This window comes from Nanorana parkeri, unplaced genomic scaffold (genome assembly GCF_000935625.1).
Source record: "Nanorana parkeri isolate BGI_ZX_2015 unplaced genomic scaffold, ASM93562v1 scaffold344, whole genome shotgun sequence".
Taxonomy (NCBI): domain Eukaryota; kingdom Metazoa; phylum Chordata; class Amphibia; order Anura; family Dicroglossidae; genus Nanorana; species Nanorana parkeri.
Genome location: NW_017306612.1, coordinates 405,741 through 429,994, shown reverse-complemented (window position 1 = coordinate 429,994; position 24,254 = coordinate 405,741). Strand labels below are relative to the sequence as shown.

Sequence of the window (24,254 nt, the reverse complement as noted above, 5' to 3'; positions counted from 1 at the left end):
GGGGGGGGGTCATTTAAACCGCAGGAAGGCATCCTCGGGCTTGCCAGCTGTTATGGATCTACCTGTCCCAATGGAGATAGTGAAATGGACTTTTTATTGTTGTGGAACTACAAGGTTCAGCAGAAGCCAGCGTGCCCCCTCCTTTGGACCCCGGTCCCCTCTTTTAAATCATTGTATATATTGAGCTTTAGTAACCCCTCATGTGGCTTCTTATTCGCAAGGAAGAATATCCATGGGGCAGCATCCAGGCAAATGTTGATTTTCATTTTGTTACCATCACTTCCTTTTTTTGTTGGACTTAATGTATGGACTTTTGTTGTGGAACTACAAGTTCCAGCCTCCCTTTGGACCCCTGCTCCCCTGTATACATCCCTGCTATAGTAAGCCCTCGTGTCGCATCTTATTGGCAATGATGCAGCGTCCAGGCGAATGCTTTTTTATATTGTTTCCATTGATTCCTTTTTTTGTTGGAGCTTATGTACGGACTGTTTATTGTTGTGGAACTACGGGTTCCAGCATAGGCTGGTGTACCCCTATAGTCCCTCCTTTGGACCCCGTCCCCCTTTTAAATCCTTATATATTTATCTAGCTATAGTAACCCCTCATGTGGCTTCTTATTGACAAGTAAGGGTATCACTGATGCAGCATCCGGACAAATGTTTTTTTAATTTGTTACCATCACTTGTTTTTTTTGTGTTTGACTTCATTTAAGGACTTTTTATTGTTGGAGAACTACAAGTTCCAGCAGAGGCCGGTGTACTCCTACAGTCCTTCCTTTTGACCCAGGTGTATATATTTAGCTATAGTAACCCCTCATGTGGCTTTTTTATTCGCAAGGAAGAATATGGATGGTGCAGCATCCAGGCAAATGTTTTTTATTTTATTACCATCACTTCCTTTTTTGTTGGACTTAATGTATGGACTTTTTATTGATGTGGAACTACAAATTCCAGCAGAGGCCAGTGTACCTCTATAGTCTCCCCATGGGACCCCAGACCCCCTTTTTTTAAACCCCTGTATATATTTTGCTATAGTAACCCCCCATGGGGCTTCTTATTGACAAGTATCAGTGATGCACCCTCCAGGCAAATGTTTTTCAATTTGTTACCATCACTTGTTTTTTTATTTGACTTCATTTATGGACCTTTTTATTGTGGGAGAACTACAAGTTCCAGCAGAGGTCGGCGTACCCCCTACGGCCCCTTCTTTGGACCCTGTGCCTTTTAAACCCCCTTTCAGCTCAGCCCTCCTGTGGCTTCTTATTTGCAAGTAAGGAGACTAATGATGCAGCATCCAAGCAAATGTTGGTTTTCATTTTGTTACCTCTGACACTTTGTGGACTTTTTATTGTTGTGGAACTATAAGTTCCAGCAGAGATTGGCATTTCGCTACGGTCCCTCTTTTGGACCCCGGTCCCCCCTTTTGGACCCCGGTCCCTCTTTAAATACCTGTATACTGTATATTTCACTATAGTAACCCCTCATGTTGCTTCTTATTGACAAGTAAGAGCTTTAGTGATGCAGCATCCAGGCGAATGTTGGTCTTCATTTTGCTACCATCGCTTCCTTTTTCTTTTGGCTTAATGTATGGACTTTTTATTGTTGTAGAACTATAAGTTCCAGCAGAGGTCAGTGTACCCCCTACTGTCTCTCCTTTGGATCCCAGTCCCCCTCTTAAACCCCTTTCAGCTATAGCAAGCCCTATAGTGTGGCTTTTAATTTGCTAGTAAGAAGATTGATCATGCAGCATCCAAGCAAATGTTTTTCATTTTGTTATTTCTATCACTTTATGGACTTTTCTTTATTGTTGTAGAACTAGAAGTTCCAGCAGAGGCCAGCACACCCCATACAGTCCCTCTTTTAAACCCCCTTTCAGCTATAGTAAGCACTCATGTGGCTTTTTTTATTGGCAAGCAATAATATCGATGATGCAGCATCCAGGCAAATGTTTTTCATTTTGTTACCTCTGACACTTTATGGACTCTTCTTTATTGTTGTAGAACCAGGGTCCGGATTTACTCTCTCTGCTGCCCCAAGGCCACGTTCCTCAATGCGCCCCCCCTACCCGCCAACGCCCCCCCCCACATGGAGAATGGCATTGCCTGGGTCACTTGTACAAAACAAGCAGCAGCTTCCCCGCTGTACATTTAGCTCTGCTTGCCCAAAGCCGGGCTAAATGTAGAAAACGACAACCCGCCCGGCGCCTGAAACTGCGTGTCCCAGGCATCGAGAGATAGGAATTCCACAACCCTGCTGCGGTTGTGGAACCGGGTCTTGGTTGTGGAACCGGGCCTTGGTTGGCCTTGTGGGAAATCCGGCCCTGTGTAGAACTAGAAGTTCCAGCAGAGGTCAGCATACCCGCTACAGTCCCTCCTTTGGACCTCAGTCCCCCTTTTAACCCATTTCTCATCTATAGTAAGCACTCATGTGGCTTTTCATTGGTAAGCAATATCATTGATGATGCAGCATCCAAGCAAATGTTTTTCATGTTGTTACCTCTATCACTTTATGGACTTTTTTTATTGTTGTAGAACTACAAGTACCAGCAGAGGCCAGCACACCCCTACAGTCCCTCCTTTGGACCTCAGTCCCCCTTTTTTTGAAGCCCTGTAAACATTTAGCTATATAGTAAGCACTCGTGTGGCGTCTTATTGGCAAGTAATAATATCGATGATCCAGCATCCAGGCAAATGTTGGTTTTCATGTTCTTACCTCTATCACTTTATGGACTTTTCTTTATTGTTGTAGAACTATAAGTTCCAGCAGAGGCCGGTACACCCCCCTACAGTCCCTCCTTTGATCCCTCTTTTAGACGCCTTCTTAGCTATAGTAAGCACTCATGTGGCTTTTTATTGGCAAGCAATAATATCGATGATGCAGCATCCAGGCAAATGTTTTTCATGTTCTTACCTCTATCACTTTATAGACTTTTCTTTATTGTTGTAGAACTACAAGTTCCAGCAGAGGCCGGTACACCCCCCTACAGTCCCTCCTTTGATCCCTCTTTTAGACGCCTTCTTAGCTATAGTAAGCACCTATGCGGATTCTTATTTGCAAGTAAGAATATTGAGGATGCATCGTCCAGGCAAAGGTTGTTTTTCGCTTCCTGTTTTCTATTAGTGCTTTGTCACGTTTTATATTGTTTTTTTTTTTTTTCTCATTTGGATTCTTATTTGTAAACAGCCGCAGTCTCCAGGTACACATGAGAACCATCATCTTCTCACGGTCAGGTAATAAGAGGAGCTGCGGATCTTCATGCCTCAGAGCTTCTTTCCCGGCTCACAAAGTTGAAGGTGTGCGGCAGCTCCCTGCTATCAGAGCCCCAGCAAAACCAGATCTGCCGCAGATTGGACTACAAGTCCCAGCAGAGACGTTTCAATTCTTGCGTGGCTACGAGTGGAAGATCCTGTGAACTGGGAAAGCGGCTCACATCTAAAGCCGGCCATACACCTGAAGATTTTTCTTCTTCAGCTGTCAATTCTCCAATCTACTTTAAGCAATGTGGGTGAAGAAATGTCCCCTGCAGGCTATTGTATTCTGGCAGCCGGCGCCAGAGGCCTACAGTTGATTGGCTGCAGTCGCTGTTTGACCAGCAGGGCCACCTATGGATCGAATTTTGGAAGATTCAGTAGGCAACGGCTATATATGGCCAGCTTAAAGCTCACCACACACGTTTGGATCCAATTGTACAATCTCTTTCAGATCTACCAACAACTACACAGTGTAAGGGCCTGCCTGCAGGGCTGCATTTCCCACAAGGCCAACCAAGGCCCAACCTTGGGGCAACAGGGAGTAGAGGGGCAGCAGGGGTGTGGAATTCCTATCTCCTGATGCCTGGGACATGCAGTTCCGGGCGCCGGGCGGGTAGTTGTTTTCTACATTTAGCCCTGCTTTGGTCAAGCAGAGCTAAATGTACAGCGGGGGAAGCCGACGCTTGTTTTGTACATGTGATCTCGGCAGGTCTGCCATTCTCCATGGAGGGGGAGGGGATGGGGTTTGGCAGGTAGGGGGGGCGCATTGAGGAACCTGGCCTTGGGGCAGCAGAGAGAGTAAATCCGGCCCTGCCTGCCTGATGGATACAAATTGATTGGATAGGTTGGTCCTCGTATTACAGTTTTGGTAAATCACAAGTTGATTGTACAAAGATTGTAATGTGTATGGTGACCCTTCGATGGAACTACAAGTCCCAGCAGGCAGCGTCACAGATGGCCAGCAGGGGGTTTCAGTCCCAGACAAGCTGGGAAGTCACAAGTGTGACAAAGCCGCGGCTGTGCAAAGATTCTCAGGAGCGTGAAAAAGTATTAAAACCGCGTCGCTGATTCCTGTGACTTCCTGTGTGTGAATACTGCGTGTGATTCCTGTGACTTCCTGTCTGTGAATACTGCGTGTGATTATCTGTGATCCAAATTCTACAGCTCACCATACAGGTTACAATCTGACTGTGCAATCCCCTACAGAGCTACCATACCTATGGAATGTGAGGGGCCTCCCTAAACCATCCATTCGATTTGTATCCAATCAGACGGATCGTTTCTGTTGAGCACTTTCATTGGCTCTCAGTCATTGTGAATGTGGACAGTTCACAATCAGCCCTGATAGAGAGACATTTTACACGCAAGCTGGAAAATCTCTGCAAGCGTCGGAAAACACTTCCAAAAAATGAATGTTCTATGTTGGTTTGCCTCAATGGGGAACAGAATCTGGCTGTTTTTTGGCCACCCAAACCCATAACGGCCAATCAGAATTGATCTTTCCTTGGTGTGGCTGCTTGCTGGGAGGTTGCATAAGATTCTTGTGGACCTTCTGCAAGCCTTCTTCTCTGCTCAGGGAATGTTGGGATGCAGCATGCGCCCAGTGATGCCATCCTTTTCTATGGAGATAAGGGGGGCAATCTCCCATCGGCTGCAGAGATTGTCATTTCATGCGTTGTGCGTTTACCAGGCTCTCAAGGGCTCAGAGTTAACCCTTACAGTGCAGAGGTTGTCCTGTTGTGCGTTTACAATGCTCTGAAGGGCTCAGAGTTAACCCTTAGAGTTCAGAGGTTGTCATGTCATGCATTGTGGAGTTGTAATGCATCTCAGAGTTAACCCTTGTAGTGCAGAGGTTGTCATTTCATGCGTTGTGCAGTTGTAATGCATCTCAGGGTCTCAGAGTTAACCCTTACAGTGCAGAGGTTGTCATTTCACGCGTCGCGCAGTTGTAATGCATCTCAGGGTCTCAGAGTTAACCCTTACAGTGCAGAGGTTGTCATTTCACGCGTTGCGCAGTTGTAATGCATCTCAGGGTCTCAGAGTTAACCCTTACAGTGCAGAGGTTGTCATTTCACGCGTTGCGCAGTTGTAATGCATCTCAGGGTCAGAGTTAACCCTTACAGTGCAGAGGTTGTCATTTCACGCGTTGCGCAGTTGTAATGCATCTCAGGGTCAGAGTTAACCCTTACAGTGCAGAGGTTGTCATTTCACGCGTTGCGCAGTTGTAATGCATCTCAGGGTCAGAGTTAACCCTTACAGTGCAGAGGTTGTCATTTCACGCGTTGCAGTTGTAATGCATCTCAGGGTCAGAGTTAACCCTTACAGCGATTACCACAATGGAATTATGTGACTTACAGACATGGGCCTCGTAAAATCCGGCGGTGCAAATTTGTTTTTGACGTTAAATAACACGAAGGGACGATGCGGATCTTTCCCCCCGTCGGTGAGGGAAGGGCCCATCCTTACGGGTAGATGAGATGTGGGATCAGAGGTCACGGTGTAATGCCCTGCTGTCTGACCTTTCTGTTACGTAAAGGGGATTCTGATCCGTGTAATTCCCCTGTAAAGTCACGGCTTGTCCCTACCGCCATGCACAGGGCAGGATTAACCTTGAGGCTTTACTTCAAAAATAACCCGAACAGGCAATCCATGTGTAACCTGCATCCCGCCACAGCCACATATTGATCACATATTGGAAGGGAGGCGAGGGGTGCTGAAATGTTGTCAAAAAAAAAAAGAAGGACCCTGCAATAGTAAGGCAATTCCAGGGGAAAGGTTGGGGCTTTAACCTGAGGTCAATAAGCTTGGTCACCTATCTGCTGTACACTTGGGGTTTGGGGGTTCCAATGTGCTAAACAATGGATCTTGACCTTCCCCCAGGAGGCAAGCCTCGTTCTGAGGCTACTCTAGAGATCGCATGACCTTCCCCCAGGAGGCAAGCCTCGTTCTGAGGCTACTCTAGAGATCGCATGACCTTCCCCCAGGAGGCAAGCCTCGTTCTGAGGCTACTCTAGAGATTGCATGACCTTCCTCCAGGAGGCAAGCCTCACTCTGGAACCTTACCCACTCATATCTTACCGGAAAGGTTTACTCAGAGTAAACCTTTCAGGGAGAAAATGCCTCTCTCGCGGACGTCAGGGAGCCGCTATCTATTAGAGGGAGACTCCCTGAACATCAGGGAGACTTGAGATCCCTGATCTAAGGCATTGTCTAAGTGCTAACTGATGTATTTGCCACTTTTCCCAAGTCCACTAGAATTCTGTCGGATCTCATATATGCCCACGCTCTGATGTAATGCAATATAACGAGGATGCGATTTTAAAACTACAAAGCAGTTTTGTAAATGACTCTCCCAGTAAAATCGCTCACGTTAGTTTAACTCTAAAGTACCCCCGTTAGAGAATATTTACAGTATGTGAAATGCTAAGTGTTAAGATCACAGTCGGGCAATCTAAAATTTCAACTGATGCTCAACTTGGCAATGGCGAAACGCATATTGCCCATCACTAGTTAAGTTGCTCAGCGGTAAAAGTCTGCACATTCTGGAGGGCTAATATAATGCAACAATGTAAACAGAAAGTGCCTCTGTTGAATGCAGTAAGCAATGTACTTTTCAATAAAGTTATTGAAAAAAAAAAAAAGGACCCATTTGCTGGCTAAGAAGGTTGGAGAGGTGATACAAGGTCCCAGTAAAACTATTCAAAGTGCCTCTGTGTGGAACTACAAGTGCCAGCAGTGTGTGGCCGTGTGTAGTTCTTGTAGTATTACTAATCCCAGCACAACAAAGCATAAATGCTGTCACTTGTAGTCCTACATAACCTGGAAATATAACTGCGGAGTGACAGAGGAAGTAGCAGAGGACAAGTTGGATGTATAGTAATCTGCTTTAGATTTTTTTTACTATAGTAAAAGCCTTTAGCAATTGGAATGGCAGCCGAGAGGCAGGGGCAGTCTGGTGACTGGTGTTATATACACTAAGTGGCCAGGCCACTCAGTGTATATAATAATCTGGCCACTCAGTGTATGATATGACTGCCCCTTACACTTTCCCTAGGCACATTGCTGGCAGAAAGTGAGCTGCTCTCAGCAGTTCTAAGTTTGTAATTGTTGAGCCCTGGAAAAGGACGCGTGTTGACATCCGAGGAGCGTGTTGGAACTTTTGCATTTTCCAGTAAAGGAGATTTTGCGTACATCCACTAATATTACCTCTGGTGCTCCACAGTTTTGTCAATTTATGTTTGGTCCCAGGTCCCTTCTAAACCTGCAACTTCATCAACTTCAGGAACCTTTTTAATCTCAATTCAAAACTAAAATTTGCTTCAAGAAATGATCGCTCTACTATGGCTGCCATAACTGATGCTTCTAAAGGGCTCACTGTGGCCAATGTGATGGAGCTTCTTCTATGTTTTGGCAACTCTGTTGGTGAGATCTTCAAGATCGTGGGTCTGTTCACCTGCTGTAGAGGAAGGAGCAGAGTCCTCCAGCAGAGCAGAGTATATCAGGAGTGGAGAGTTATAGAGGAAGGAGCAGAGTCCTCCAGCCCAGCAGAGTATATCAGGAGAGGAGAGTTATAGAGGAAGGAGCAGAGTCCTCCAGCAGAGCAGAGTATATCAGGAGAGGAGAGTTACAGAGGAAGGAGCAGAGTCCTCCAGCAGAGCAGAGTATATCAGGAGTGGAGAGTTATAGAGGAAGGAGCAGAGTCCTCCAGCAGAGCAGAGTATATCAGGAGAGGAGAGTTATAGAGGAAGGAGCAGAGTCCTCCAGCAGAGTATTTCAGGAGCGGAGAGTTAGAAGAAGGAGCAGAGTCCTCCAGCAGAGTATTTCGGGAGAGGAGAGTTAGATAAAAGACTCAGTTCTGGTGTTATGATCCACTGGACACAAATATGAGAGGAATTTATGAGCGGAGGTTTTAATGCTTCATTTCCTCCCTCTCCCATACAAAGCTCTATCAGTAGCTATACAATTAGGCGAGCGGGATGCTGATATACCCAGTTTGGCTCCAGGGCCCTCTGCCAGGAAAGGTTTTAGCGGCGGCCCTGTGAAGCGGGCGATTGGATGCTATGGACGGCTGCCACGGTCGGAGCGGACGGACATTTCCCTGCCCCATATTGCCGGGCCAGCAGACGATGTTCTGTTTGTAGCGTCCCCGGAGAATTGTGTTGGCAGAATTTGTGCTGCCGAATGGAAGTTTTCTCTGCGGAGGATTTCCCCCCCCCCCCATTTTTTTTCTTTTTTAATTAAAAGCCATTTGTTATTTTCTCTTTCTTAATTAAAAATGCTAAATGTCATGTGAATCAGTCCCGCGTGCTTCCCGCTGACGAGAGGATGCGTTCGGGGAATTTCAGAGGGATTCGGTGATACTTTGTGAGCACAAGTAACAAGTTATTTCCATCACTTCTGCCGGATGGATTTTGGTTAATGTCAGAGAAAGTAAACAATATTTCCCCCGCTCATAAGGGAAGTGAATATCCTTCAAAGTGCAAGTTACTTAATTGCATTCATTAAAATGGCGAAATACTTCCAAAATTACCAGAATAGGCCGGGGGAGAGGATACGCTGTTGATGTGATTGATCATTTAAAGCTGAACTCCAGGCCCAAAGAAAAGACTTTAAAAAATGTTCCTCAGTAGCCAATGAGGATATAAATCCACATTGGGTGCACAAAATGCCTTTGAAAACCCAAATGTTGCCTTCTAAAAGGAGCAGTGACACCATCACTGTGCTGTATGTAGTCTGTGGAGAGAGTGCAGATGTGGGAGGGACCCAGGAGGCCCCACCCACTACAGGCCGCCTGCAGAAAACTACAGGAGGGGGTGGAGACAAGACCTGTCACCCTGCACAAGGAGAGAGAGCAGCAGTGACTGGTCTTTATTACAGGAGGGGCGGAGACAAGACCAGTCACCCTGCACAAGGAGAGAGAGCAGCAGTGACTGGTCTTTATTACAGGAGGGGCGGAGACAAGACCAGTCACCCTGCACAAGGAGAGAGAGCAGCAGTGACTGGTCTTTATTACAGGAGGGGCGGAGACAAGACCAGTCACCCTGCACAAGGAGAGAGAGCAGTGAATGTGCTTTTCTTTTGGGGGAAAACTCCATTCATTCCAAAATTGAATGTTAAAGTCAAACAAAATTTTTAATGTAATTTGTCAAGTCATTGAATGTTCCGATTAGATTTATCCTGTGATGGACTACAATCTCAATACAAATTAATAAACTAAACATGAGATTGTAGTCCATCCCGAGAGCGAGCTTGGAGCGGTGACTACTTTACAACACACACAGGGTCCATGGGGAACAGACGTAGCCCCCCCTCCAGAAGGAAGGACAGTGTCAGCACCAATCGAGAGATGATTGGAGGATCTACAGCCGAGTGATACACAAATAAGATACATTGTTGTTGATAGTTTCGGGGACTTGAATGTATTTTTAGGATTTAACTCCAAAGTTTAGTGTTATGTTAATAAACTGCAATAAGTCGTCAGGAGGACTGAAGTTTATCATAAGTAATGAGGGATTCATGACGGAATATTGTAGCAGAAGATACTTCTTAATGTTCGTTTTATTCATTTGTTTAACATTTTATAAAAAAAATAGATTTGTTTTGTTTTTTGGATGACAGTTGAATCCCTTTAAATGAAGTGCTGATACAATGTAGAAAGTTTCCTTTACAAGGCCCCATTCACACTTGTTGAACACGTGAACGCATGACGCGGTTTGCCTTGCTTGCTGCGCGCCGGCATTTGGCAGCACAAGCACATCAACGGGATGCCGTAGGCGTGACCAATGTGGCAAAGAAGCTCATGCAGCAGTTTGCGATGCAAGCTTTATGTGTTGTTGCATTTGTGGTATGTTAAAAGGCTTGCCAGGATACACACTTTGCCTGCCATGTTTGGGGTGCCATTGACAAATGATGACATCACTAACGTGACGCCCATTTTAATGCGTTGCGTGGGTTTGCACAACTGCGCACACCTTTGCACACCTTTATGCCTGTGGCAAGTGATACATAGTTACATAGTCAGGTTGAAAAAAGACACATGTCCATCAAGTTCAACAGAGTGTGAACAGGGCTCAGTAGTGATGAGCTGAACCCAACCAGAAATCTGGGTTTGGCGAACATCCAAGCGATCTGAGCGCAGGGCCGCCTCTGTCCTAACAACCAATGATGCAGTGCGACTCATGCAGCCTCATTGGTTGATAGAACACAGGTGGGCGCACCTTAAAAACCTTGGAGCCGACATCATCTCAGCAACCAATGATGCTGTGGAGGTCATACATTGCCATTGGTTGCCAGGACACAGAGGAAGGTTTAGTAGGTGAAGCTCATCCCTGTTCATAATCAGCGATTGCCTGGAAAGTTACAAATGTATTCAGTGATTTTGATTAATATCACCAATGAAATGATGTCATGTCTCAGATGCAGATATCTCTGTCATGCCCCCAGTTATGTATAGGTAATGAACACCCCCCTGCCATGCCCCCAGTTATATATAGGTCATGGACACACCCCTGCCATGCCCCCCAATTATGCGGTCCATTAAGAATTTATATGCCAAAAAATGATTGCTTAAACTTAGAATTGTTTTTCTTTTTTTCACCATTACTTTTGCTTTTACTGGCTAATCAAAATAGCAAACAAGATAATTAAGAGATAAGATGAAGGTTTTAGTGCATAAATAATTTATTATCATATATATCTGTAAATCAAGCCAAAAGGGGGGACAACTGAGTAGGAAAGAGGAACAGAGGGATTGGGTTCCAAAAGAGGGACAGTTCCTTCAAATGATGGACAGACCTTCCAAATGACGGACAGACCTTTCAAATGATGGAGAGTTCTTCCGAATGAAGGAGAGTTCCTCAAAATGAGGGACAGTTCCTCCAGACAATGGACAGTTCCCCCAGACGATGGACAGTTCCCCCAGACGATGGACAGTTCCCCCAGACGATGGACAGTTCTTCCATACGATGGACAGTTCTTCCATACGATGGACAGTTCCTCCAGACGATGGACAGTTCTTCCATACGATGGACAGTTCCTCCAGACGATGGACAGTTCCTCCAGACGATGGACAGTTCTTCCATACGATGGACAGTTCCTCCAGACGATGGACAGTTCTTCCATACGATGGACAGTTCCTCCAGACGATGGACAGTTCTTCCATACGATGGACAGTTCCTCCAGACGATGGACAGTTCCTCCAGACGATGGACAGTTCTTCCATACGATGGACAGTTGCTCCAAATGAGGGACAGTTCTTTCCAATGATGGACAGTTGGGAGGTATGCTCTGCTTACGTACCTAGTTTGTGTAATTGTGATTTGCAGTTTTTCTTGTTCAATACATTTAGATAATCTGTTCTACACTGAAGGGACATCATGTTCTATGTGGGATTGAATTAGAGACATTGTGCATAATTTTTGAGGCTGGGAATATAAAGTTGGGGAAGTGGCTGCTCATGCGTCAAGAATACTTTGATACGTCGGAAGGACATTGTGCCATTTGTAAGGTTCTTTATCAGGGACACTTTGTCATTATATTCTCTTCTTTGCGGCTGGGGCTATAATCCCGTAGAAGTGGTTACTAATGCTTTAATAGTTCTTTGTAATACCGGAGGAACATTGTGCCATTTGGAGAAGAGAGATATTTTGTTATTATATTCCTTTTTAGAGTGTGTGTGTGTGTATGTGTGTGAGTGTGTATGTATGTGTGTGCGCGTGTGTTTATGTGTGTGCGCGTGTGTGTGGGGGGGAAGCAAAGCTCTAGAACAGGGCTAAGGCAACCTTTGCACTCCAGCGGTTGTGGAACTACAAGTCCCATAAGGCATTGCAAGACTCTGACAGCCACAGGCATGATGATCAGTCAGAGGCACGGTGGCATTTGTGGAGCTGGAGTGCCGAGGTTGCCCACCCCTGCGCTAGCCTGGCTGAGCCACCAGCACACCAGAGGTCCACGTTATCCTCCCCTCTTTATTGGACTTCAGATGAACATGTAAAAAATGCCAAATGGGAGACAACATGTTTAACTTCTAGAAGATATCGATGTTGTTCAGCAAATCAAATTCCTCCTGTAAGGTGTGTAAGAACCCTGCTATTCATAAGGGTATGTAATGTGCATATTTCCCAGGTCCCAAATGAGGGGGAAGGAGGAGCCCGGGAAAAAGAGTGATTACGAAGAAAAGAGAGTAAGGGGAGATGTCAGGAAATCAAACCCCCTGAATATTTTATGTCATCCCACAGCTTGAGGAAGGGGAAGTAATGGGGTTCGAAGGACCTCTGTCTTTCAGGTGTAGTCATAGAATGTTATTGACGGGTAAGGGATCGCTGTCTACTGAAGCTGTAGACTGGAATTTCCCACTTTGCATGGTATTCAGTCAAATGGTAGCGTCGGGTTACATAACACTAACTAGAACGTTTTGGCACCACCAGACCTCCTTGTAGTCTATGTTGATGCCATGTTGAGTTGGCAAGTCTGAGCTGTCCAGGTCCCCAGATAAATTGTAAAAGTTTTCCCTGGAGTATACAAAGGTAGTGCTGTGGGAGCTTAAAGGAAAACTATGGGGGTAAGTGTTTTCCCCCATAGTTCTCCTAAGGGTCACGGGAGGACATAAACTAGCGTCCTCCCGTGACCCAAAGCTCAGTATATCGGGAGCTACAGCTCGCGGTATACTGAGACGCCGCAGCCGGAGCGGATCCCAACATCGATGTCGAGATCCGCCCAGCTGCGTGAGTGACAGCTGGCTCTGCCTATCTAGAAGCAGAGCCAGCTGTACCCGCCCCCTCCCCCGTCCGTTCCCCCAGTCAGCGCCGGAGGATCGGACGGGGGAAGGGGGGTGGGGAATCCCTGCAGGGAGCTGTGAGTGACAGTCACGGCTCTCTGCAGGGACAGGATCGAGAAGTGAGCGAGCGACGGTATGCGTTCACTCACTTTCCGATCCATTGAGCCGACGTGTGACAGTATCATTGTCACACGTCGGCTCGAACCATGAGCTTACCTCACAGTTCTCCTTTAATGGACAGGACCCTGAAGAATAGATAATTTGGGGTAAAAAGAACATTTTAAGCATGGATATCCTATATAACCATAAAATATCCGAAACTGGTATAGAGGCACGCACGGGTCTTGCAGAGGAAATAAGTCAATGCTTATATCGGCTGCAAGATCCGGGAATGCCTCAATACCTATTTTGGATGTGTATGGATATTCCTTAGTGGATGAGCACTCGGGCATTTGCCTCACAAATAGATTGTGGTGGCTGCTCTTTGGGGCCATCCATGAAATATGATACTTAGGTCAGAAGGCTGGTAAGTTTTGACAACATTGTGGGATAATTAGCATTATATAGAGATTCATAGGATGTTGTTAGGTTTACACAGAGGTATGGAATGAAGTAGGTAACCCAGTCGAAATCAGTGCTTGACTGTAGGGAGTTGTAAACCTGCGGGGACAAGGAGAGACTCAGGGCCTAGGACATGGCCTTCTTCTAGGGTTGCCACCTTTTCTTCAAGCGAAACCCGAACACTCTAGCGACGCGGGAATTTTTTTTTGGGAGAATGAGCCGTGGCTTGTTCATATGTAAATGCCGCCACCCATTCATATGTAAATATCACAGTTAAGACTATTTTCAGTGGGGGGCCCAGTAGCCCCTATCTTAATTTTGGTTGCCCCTGTCTGCCTGACATCTTGTGTCCGGGTTTCTCCTGCCATGAAACCCGGACACAGCATTCAAAACCCGGACTGTTAATCCTGGACAGGTGGCAACCCTACATTCTTCACATCTAAGCCTGATATCACGGGTTTTGAGAAGATTGGGTGTTGAGACCTGGATGTTGGTCAGCAGGAGGAACACATCATTGACCAAGAGAATCAACTTATGGGTTGTGTCCTCCCAGCTCCATACCAGAGATACTGGGATTTCCTCCAATGAGCTGTGCTAATGGCTTTATGGCCAGTGCAGAAAGTAAGGGCGACAGTGGGCACCCCTGTCTTGTTCCCCATTCAGCTGAAAAGAGATTGCGCTTGAACCCCAAGTATTTCATATACACGCAAGGTGAGGTGTAGAGAGAAGACACCTATAGCGTAAAGAAGAGTAAACCCTATGCATTGAGGATATAGAGCAGGGGTCTCAAACCTCCGGCCCTCCAGCTGCGGTGAGACTACAAATCCCATGATGCATCTCTCTCCGGGAGTCATGTATGTGGCTGTGAGAATCTTGCAATGCCTCATGGGATTTGTAGTTCCACCACAGCTGGAGGGCCGGTGGTTTGAGACCCCTGATATAGAGCATATTGGACCAGGAAACAGAATCGAACAGCTTGGGGTTGTCTGTGGATGTTGGTGTATACTGCATTGTGGCAGCAACATCTGGCTGTATTCCCAGCCTTGTAAGGCAGCGTAGCCACCCTTAAAACCAGAAACGGAGGGTTGAAGTTTTTTTGGATGCAAAATGCCTAGCAATGGCGGCCTTCCAAAGAAAATCATGGAGCACGCATGGTAAGTGCTGCGGTCTGCAATACTATTATAAAAGAAGTTTAACGACACTTAAAATAAATCCCCAACGCCTGAGCCTGAGTTACGTATCACATAAACTAACCCCTGCACCAGAATACTTGCCTTACCCCGCACCAGGAGCAGTCATGCTGAAAGTCCCAATTCTGCACCAAAAAAAGAGAGAAGCATAGGGACCCAGTGATGATGTCACTAGGTCTAAAATAAGTTATGTCATAGGGAGGGCGTGGCTATCGGGAGTGTCACTGCTGTAGCTTGTCAATCATCACCTTGCCCCGCCCACTGATTTCTGGATTGACAGCTCTGCCTCTGTCGGATTTCTGGACTTCCCATGATTTGTCTGGCGATCACACGCCTGCCTTAATAACTACGACATCACCAGTGGTGCCATGGGTTGTGACCGCAGGTAAAGCCAGAGACGGTCGGGAAGGCCGCAAACAGCTGACTCGGGGGAAATAACACAGTTTTTTTTTCTACTGGTCAGAGTCATTGACATTGTGAACAGGCTAATCTTTCCCTAATCCCTAAATCCGAATTGTTTCCTAAAAACACCAAATCTGGAGTCAGGTCCACAGAGAAAATGCATTAACCCCTCGTGGGAAGGTTAAGCGGATCTCGTTTTAGATACAATGTACCTGCACATGATCCTCACAATACACATATTGTTCGCATGAGTCCATAATCTGAGACATTTGTACACGTGGGGCAGACATGCAGGGATTTGCTTATGAAACATGCAGGATCTGCTTCCTTCTTAGTGCAGTAGGGTGATTGTGCTTTACTGCTCCTTGTACCGCAGTGCAATGCTGTGAATGAAATGAATCTGTTCTCCGTTTGGCTCATCCAGTAATTGATTTGATCTCAGCGGTGTTTCATTAAAGGAGAACTATGAGGGGGGGAGGGGGTGATTTCCACTCACCTCATAGTTCTAGCCGACCTGTGACAATGAGACTGTCACAGGTCGGCTCAGTAGATCGGGAGGTGAGCGAACACATACCGGCGTTCGCTCACCTCTCGATCCTGTCACGGGGAGGGGCTGGATTCTCCCCTCCGATCCGCCATCGCTGACTGGCGGAACGGACGGGGGAGGGGGCGGGTACAGCTGGCCCTGCTTTTAGATAGGCGGAGCCAGCTGTCATTCACACAGCTGGGCGGATCCAGACATAATTGTCGGGATCCGCTTCAGCTGCGGCGTCTCAGTATACCGCCAGCTGTAGCTCCCTATATACTGAGCCTAGGGTGACGGGAGGACGCTAGTTTGTGTCCTCCCGTTACCCGAAGGAGAACTATGGGGAAAAACACTGACCCCATACTTCTCCTTTAAGGTCTCAGCACTAGAGAGAGAATCTGCCAATATGTATATGAAATAGTCCAGAAAAGTAGCTGGCGACAATGTTAGAGTGACACCAAAAGAAAGGAAACACGGCATGCCCTTCTGAATATGTCATTGCTTGGCTCATAGTCGTACTATTTCCAGTGGTTTCGGTATCTTAGTCATTAAAGCCGTCAACTCCGGCCCTCCAGCTGTTGTTGAACTACAAATCCCGGGAGGCATTGCAAGCATTGACAGTTACAGGCATAACTCCCAGAGGCAGAGGCATGGTGGGATTTGTAGTTAAAGCACAGCTGGGAGGGCCAGGAGTCGCCCACCCCTGCATTAAAGCCTGACTCAGCCAAAGTGATTTTTCTTGTTTGCATTGAGTGGGGAAGAGTTAAAATCTCTATCAGGTTTCCTATCTCTATTGGTGACCCCATTAAGGAGATTTTCTCTCACTTCCTATCCTTGTGACACCAGTACATGACATGGGGGGGATGGGGGTTGTCACTGGGGCAGAAAGGCAATAAAAACATTACCAGAAACGCCATGCTGGATATTTTACCTGCAGTGTAAGGCACGGAGCAGCTCCCGGAGCCCACAATTCCAAGCAGCCTTCTGCAGGAGCTTTAAAGTAGAAACTTAGTTTTGGATAGAGTAAGGGAGGGTTATAACCTCTGTCAGCTTTTTTTTACATCTGTGTCCCACTGGGGAGATTTCCCTTCACTTCCTGTCTGATAGTCACAACAGGAAGTGAGAATAAATCCCTCCAAAGGGAGATAAATCCCCGGTGGTCACCAGAACTAGTGTCCCCATTGGAAGATTTCCCAAAACTTGGGATTTTCTTTCACGTTCCGTGATGAGGGTCACCAGGACAGAGAGGGCGAATCTCCCTGATGGGGGACACAGACAGCATTAAAAGCCTGAAAGGGGTTCTAATCCCTCTCCACTCCATCCAGATCTAAAAAAAAAAAGAAGTTTTGGCTTTAGTTGCACACATAAAATCCGGCAAGCTGTAATGTTTTACGCGGCTTCCTCTTCTCTTCCAGGGCGAGGACTATCGGAGAGAAATCCAACTGCTGCGCAGGATGCACTCGCATGGCGGAACCGCAGGCTGATGGCGTCAGAAAACAGATCGCAGGAGAAGAACTGCACTGAGCCAGGTAATGATGCGTCGTTCATGAACACTAGGCTGCGAATGAGACATTTTTTGGGGTGGAATTTCCCTTTAAAAAGAAAACGCTGTTTTTTCTATATGTGAATGTGATCAGCTTATAATTAAATCCGTATTACCTTAAGTTCATAATAATAATGCTGAAGACCAGATGGCTGCTATGGGGCCCGGAGGTGGAAGGGGGCCCCCCATTAGGTGTTGAGGCAAATTAGACATAGAACATGTGAGGATGATACAATACTGCATCTTTAAGGGTTGGAGTGGTTGCAGTTGACTCTAATCCCCTGTAAAGTCTACATTGTAGAGATGACTTCAGATGCACAAGTGGAGTACTTAGAATCTCGGCATCGTTACTCACAGCTCAGAGAGAGGTCATCAGGGGGGCCCCCATTACATTGTTGCTATGGGGCCCCGTGATCTGTAGTTCCGGACCTGCTGCCGAGATTAATAAAGAAAAACAGTAGGTTTGGAATTTCATTGATGGAAAACTTGCTGCTTCAGCCTCCCCCCTTCTGTCATGTGACCAAAAGTCAAGGCAGTCGGTCATGTGATCTGTGCTAAAGGAGAGGGTCAAGGTTTAAAATGACTGATCCTCCCCTTTGGCAGCGATCATGTGACAATTGCTATAGGTTTCGGATCACTTATTGGGCAGGAGGGTGACATTGGAGGGGGGGTGATGGGCACATTGGTGTTTGGCAGGTCAGAGCCAGGGATACCAGTGATGGATGGTGAATGAAGGATGGAACGCATGGCGTGGTGACCGCCATTGTTGCCCCTATAGTAATAGCCGGGGAACTATAGCAGAAGGGGAAGAACATGACAGCAGGCTGGGAATTCTTATCTCTAGAATGAGGTGATTTTCTCATGACAGGTTCTGTAAGCTGCAATCTATCTCATGTGTCATCGGGATATAACACGGTTTTATTAAATACATTCAAGGTTTCTACTATCCGGGTTATTTTACTGAGGTCCCCAGTGCAGACAAATCTGGAAGTTTCCTGGACTGTAACCCCCAAATTTCATATAGAGATGTGTATCCGATCTCCCGGGAAGAATCACACGCAGGACATTTTTCTCTGTGCAAATTTTTATGAAAGGTCTCACCATGCCAATTCCTCTCCACCCTCCTCTCTCTATTCTCTCTGCACCCTCCTCTCTCTCTATTCTCTCTCCTCCCTCCTCTCTCTATATTCTCTCTCCCCCCTCCTCTCTCTATATTCTCTCTGCACCCTCCTCTCTCTCTATTCTCTCTCCTCCCTCCTCTCTCTATATTCTCTCTCCCCCCTCCTCTCTCTATATTCTCTCTGCACCCTCCTCTCTCTCTATTCTCTCTCCTCCCTCCTCTCTCTATATTCTCTCTCCCCCCTCCTCTCTCTATATTCTCTCTGCACCCTCCTCTCTCTCTATTCTCTCTCCTCCCTCCTCTCTCTATATTCTCTCTCCCCCCTCCTCTCTCTATATTCTCTCTGCACCCTCCTCTCTCTCTATTCTCTCTCCTCCCTCCTCTCTCTATATTCTCTCTCCCCCCTCCTCTCTCTATATTCTCTCTGCACCCTCCTCTCTCTCTATTCTCTCTCCTCCCTCCTCTCTCTATATTCTCTCTCCCCCCTCCTCTCTCTATATTCTCTCTGCACCCTCCTCTCTCTCTATTCTCTCTCCTCCCTCCTCTCTCTATATTCTCTCTCCCCCCTCCTCTCTCTATATTCTCTCTGCACCCTCCTCTCTCTCTATTCTCTCTCCTCCCTCCTCTCTCTATATTCTCTCTCCCCCCTCCTCTCTCTATATTCTCTCTGCACCCTCCTCTCTCTCTATTCTCTCTCCTCCCTCCTCTCTCTATATTCTCTCTCCCCCCTCCTCTCTCTATATTCTCTCTGCACCCTCCTCTCTCTCTATTCTCTCTCCTCCCTCCTCTCTCTATATTCTCTCTCCCCCCTCCTCTCTCTATATTCTCTCTGCACCCTCCTCTCTCTCTATTCTCTCTCCTCCCTCCTCTCTCTATATTCTCTCTCCCCCCTCCTCTCTCTATATTCTCTCTGCACCCTCCTCTCTCTCTATTCTCTCTCCTCCCTCCTCTCTCTATATTCTCTCTCCCCCCTCCTCTCTCTATATTCTCTCTGCACCCTCCTCTCTCTCTATTCTCTCTCCTCCCTCCTCTCTCTATATTCTCTCTCCCCCCTCCTCTCTCTATATTCTCTCTGCACCCTCCTCTCTCTCTATTCTCTCTCCTCCCTCCTCTCTCTATATTCTCTCTCCCCCCTCCTCTCTCTATATTCTCTCTGCACCCTCCTCTCTCTCTATTCTCTCTCCACCCTCCTCTCTCCATATTCTATCTCCTCTCTCTCCTCCCTCCTCTCTCTATATTCTCTCTCCCCCCTCCTCTCTCCATATTCTATCTCCTCTCTCTCCCCCCTCCTCTCTCCATATTCTATCTCCTCTCTCTCCCCCCTCCTCTCTCCATATTCTATCTCCTCTCTCTCCCCCCTCCTCTCTCCATATTCTATCTCCTCTCTCTCCCCCCTCCTCTCTCCATATTCTATCTCCTCTCTCTCCCCCCTCCTCTCTCCATATTCTATCTCCTCTCTCTCCCCCCTCCTCTCTCCATATTCTATCTCCTCTCTCTCCCCCCTCCTCTCTCCATATTCTATCTCCTCTCTCTCCCCCCTCCTCTCTCCATATTCTATCTCCTCTCTCTCCCCCCTCCTCTCTCCATATTCTATCTCCTCTCTCTCCCCCCTCCTCTCTCCATATTCTATCTCCTCTCTCTCCCCCCTCCTCTCTCCATATTCTATCTCCTCTCTCTCCCCCCTCCTCTCTCCATATTCTATCTCCTCTCTCTCCCCCCTCCTCTCTCCATATTCTATCTCCTCTCTCTCCCCCCTCCTCTCTCCATATTCTATCTCCTCTCTCTCCCCCCTCCTCTCTCCATATTCTATCTCCTCTCTCTCCCCCCTCCTCTCTCCATATTCTATCTCCTCTCTCTCCCCCCTCCTCTCTCCATATTCTATCTCCTCTCTCTCCCCCCTCCTCTCTCCATATTCTATCTCCTCTCTCTCCCCCCTCCTCTCTCCATATTCTATCTCCTCTCTCTCCCCCCTCCTCTCTCCATATTCTATCTCCTCTCTCTCCCCCCTCCTCTCTCCATATTCTATCTCCTCTCTCTCCCCCCTCCTCTCTCCATATTCTATCTCCTCTCTCTCCCCCCTCCTCTCTCCATATTCTATCTCCTCTCTCTCCCCCCTCCTCTCTCCATATTCTATCTCCTCTCTCTCCCCCCTCCTCTCTCCATATTCTATCTCCTCTCTCTCCCCCCTCCTCTCTCCATATTCTATCTCCTCTCTCTCCCCCCTCCTCTCTCCATATTCTATCTCCTCTCTCTCCCCCCTCCTCTCTCCATATTCTATCTCCTCTCTCTCCCCCCTCCTCTCTCCATATTCTATCTCCTCTCTCTCCCCCCTCCTCTCTCCATATTCTATCTCCTCTCTCTCCCCCCTCCTCTCTCCATATTCTATCTCCTCTCTCTCCCCCCTCCTCTCTCCATATTCTATCTCCTCTCTCTCCCCCCTCCTCTCTCCATATTCTATCTCCTCTCTCTCCCCCCTCCTCTCTCCATATTCTATCTCCTCTCTCTCCCCCCTCCTCTCTCCATATTCTATCTCCTCTCTCTCCCCCCTCCTCTCTCCATATTCTATCTCCTCTCTCTCCCCCCTCCTCTCTCCATATTCTATCTCCTCTCTCTCCCCCCTCCTCTCTCCATATTCTATCTCCTCTCTCTCCCCCCTCCTCTCTCCATATTCTATCTCCTCTCTCTCCCCCCTCCTCTCTCCATATTCTATCTCCTCTCTCTCCCCCCTCCTCTCTCCATATTCTATCTCCTCTCTCTCCCCCCTCCTCTCTCCATATTCTATCTCCTCTCTCTCCCCCCTCCTCTCTCCATATTCTATCTCCTCTCTCTCCCCCCTCCTCTCTCCATATTCTATCTCCTCTCTCTCCCCCCTCCTCTCTCCATATTCTATCTCCTCTCTCTCCCCCCTCCTCTCTCCATATTCTATCTCCTCTCTCTCCCCCCTCCTCTCTCCATATTCTATCTCCTCTCTCTCCCCCCTCCTCTCTCCATATTCTATCTCCTCTCTCTCCCCCCTCCTCTCTCCATATTCTATCTCCTCTCTCTCCCCCCTCCTCTCTCCATATTCTATCTCCTCTCTCTCCCCCCTCCTCTCTCCATATTCTATCTCCTCTCTCTCCCCCCTCCTCTCTCCATATTCTATCTCCTCTCTCTCCCCCCTCCTCTCTCCATATTCTATCTCCTCTCTCTCCCCCCTCCTCTCTCCATATTCTATCTCCTCTCTCTCCCCCCTCCTCTCTCCATATTCTATCTCCTCTCTCTCCCCCCTCCTCTCTCCATATTCTATCTCCTCTCTCTCCCCCCTCCTCTCTCCATATTCTATCTCCTCTCTCTCCCCCCTCCTCTCTCCATATTCTATCTCCTCTCTCTCCCCCCTCCTCTCTCCATATTCTATCTCCTCTCTCTCCCCCCTCCTCTCTCCATATTCTATCTCCTCTCTCTCCCCCCTCCTCTCTCCATATTCTATCTCCTCTCTCTCCCCCCTCCTCTCTCCATATTCTATCTCCTCTCTCTCCCCCCTCCTCTCTCCATATTCTATCTCCTCTCTCTCCCCCCTCCTCTCTCCATATTCTATCTCCTCTCTCTCCCCCCTCCTCTCTCCATATTCTATCTCCTCTCTCTCCCCCCTCCTCTCTCCATATTCTATCTCCTCTCTCTCCCCCCTCCTCTCTCCATATTCTATCTCCTCTCTCTCCCCCCTCCTCTCTCCATATTCTATCTCCTCTCTCTCCCCCCTCCTCTCTCCATATTCTATCTCCTCTCTCTCCCCCCTCCTCTCTCCATATTCTATCTCCTCTCTCTCCCCCCTCCTCTCTCCATATTCTATCTCCTCTCTCTCCCCCCTCCTCTCTCCATATTCTATCTCCTCTCTCTCCCCCCTCCTCTCTCCATATTCTATCTCCTCTCTCTCCCCCCTCCTCTCTCCATATTCTATCTCCTCTCTCTCCCCCCTCCTCTCTCCATATTCTATCTCCTCTCTCTCCCCCCTCCTCTCTCCATATTCTATCTCCTCTCTCTCCCCCCTCCTCTCTCCATATTCTATCTCCTCTCTCTCCCCCCTCCTCTCTCCATATTCTATCTCCTCTCTCTCCCCCCTCCTCTCTCCATATTCTATCTCCTCTCTCTCCCCCCTCCTCTCTCCATATTCTATCTCCTCTCTCTCCCCCCTCCTCTCTCCATATTCTATCTCCTCTCTCTCCCCCCTCCTCTCTCCATATTCTATCTCCTCTCTCTCCCCCCTCCTCTCTCCATATTCTATCTCCTCTCTCTCCCCCCTCCTCTCTCCATATTCTATCTCCTCTCTCTCCCCCCTCCTCTCTCCATATTCTATCTCCTCTCTCTCCCCCCTCCTCTCTCCATATTCTATCTCCTCTCTCTCCCCCCTCCTCTCTCCATATTCTATCTCCTCTCTCTCCCCCCTCCTCTCTCCATATTCTATCTCCTCTCTCTCCCCCCTCCTCTCTCCATATTCTATCTCCTCTCTCTCCCCCCTCCTCTCTCCATATTCTATCTCCTCTCTCTCCCCCCTCCTCTCTCCATATTCTATCTCCTCTCTCTCCCCCCTCCTCTCTCCATATTCTATCTCCTCTCTCTCCCCCCTCCTCTCTCCATATTCTATCTCCTCTCTCTCCCCCCTCCTCTCTCCATATTCTATCTCCTCTCTCTCCCCCCTCCTCTCTCCATATTCTATCTCCTCTCTCTCCCCCCTCCTCTCTCCATATTCTATCTCCTCTCTCTCCCCCCTCCTCTCTCCATATTCTATCTCCTCTCTCTCCCCCCTCCTCTCTCCATATTCTATCTCCTCTCTCTCCCCCCTCCTCTCTCCATATTCTATCTCCTCTCTCTCCCCCCTCCTCTCTCCATATTCTATCTCCTCTCTCTCCCCCCTCCTCTCTCCATATTCTATCTCCTCTCTCTCCCCCCTCCTCTCTCCATATTCTATCTCCTCTCTCTCCCCCCTCCTCTCTCCATATTCTATCTCCTCTCTCTCCCCCCTCCTCTCTCCATATTCTATCTCCTCTCTCTCCCCCCTCCTCTCTCCATATTCTATCTCCTCTCTCTCCCCCCTCCTCTCTCCATATTCTATCTCCTCTCTCTCCCCCCTCCTCTCTCCATATTCTATCTCCTCTCTCTCCCCCCTCCTCTCTCCATATTCTATCTCCTCTCTCTCCCCCCTCCTCTCTCCATATTCTATCTCCTCTCTCTCCCCCCTCCTCTCTCCATATTCTATCTCCTCTCTCTCCCCCCTCCTCTCTCCATATTCTATCTCCTCTCTCTCCCCCCTCCTCTCTCCATATTCTATCTCCTCTCTCTCCCCCCTCCTCTCTCCATATTCTATCTCCTCTCTCTCCCCCCTCCTCTCTCCATATTCTATCTCCTCTCTCTCCCCCCTCCTCTCTCCATATTCTATCTCCTCTCTCTCCCCCCTCCTCTCTCCATATTCTATCTCCTCTCTCTCCCCCCTCCTCTCTCCATATTCTATCTCCTCTCTCTCCCCCCTCCTCTCTCCATATTCTATCTCCTCTCTCTCCCCCCTCCTCTCTCCATATTCTATCTCCTCTCTCTCCCCCCTCCTCTCTCCATATTCTATCTCCTCTCTCTCCCCCCTCCTCTCTCCATATTCTATCTCCTCTCTCTCCCCCCTCCTCTCTCCATATTCTATCTCCTCTCTCTCCCCCCTCCTCTCTCCATATTCTATCTCCTCTCTCTCCCCCCTCCTCTCTCCATATTCTATCTCCTCTCTCTCCTCCCTCCTCTCTCTATATTCTCTCTCCACCCTCCTCTATCTATATTCTCTCTCCACCCTCCTCTCTCTATATTCTCTCGCCACCCTCCTCTCTCTATATTCTCTCTCCACCCTCCCCTCTCTATATTCTCTCTCCACCCT

General features: G+C 47.8%; 1 protein-coding gene across 1 annotated transcript in view; it reads left to right on the top strand.

The window, feature by feature from the left end:
• The window catches only part of SLC24A4 (solute carrier family 24 member 4), an 85,466-nt gene that overhangs the window by 1,293 nt on the left and 59,919 nt on the right, over nt 1–24,254 (top strand). The window contains exon 2 of the mRNA XM_018558528.1: nt 17,120–17,233. Coding sequence (XP_018414030.1) covers nt 17,120–17,233 — 114 coding nt within the window. The remainder of the gene's footprint in view (nt 1–17,119; nt 17,234–24,254) is intronic.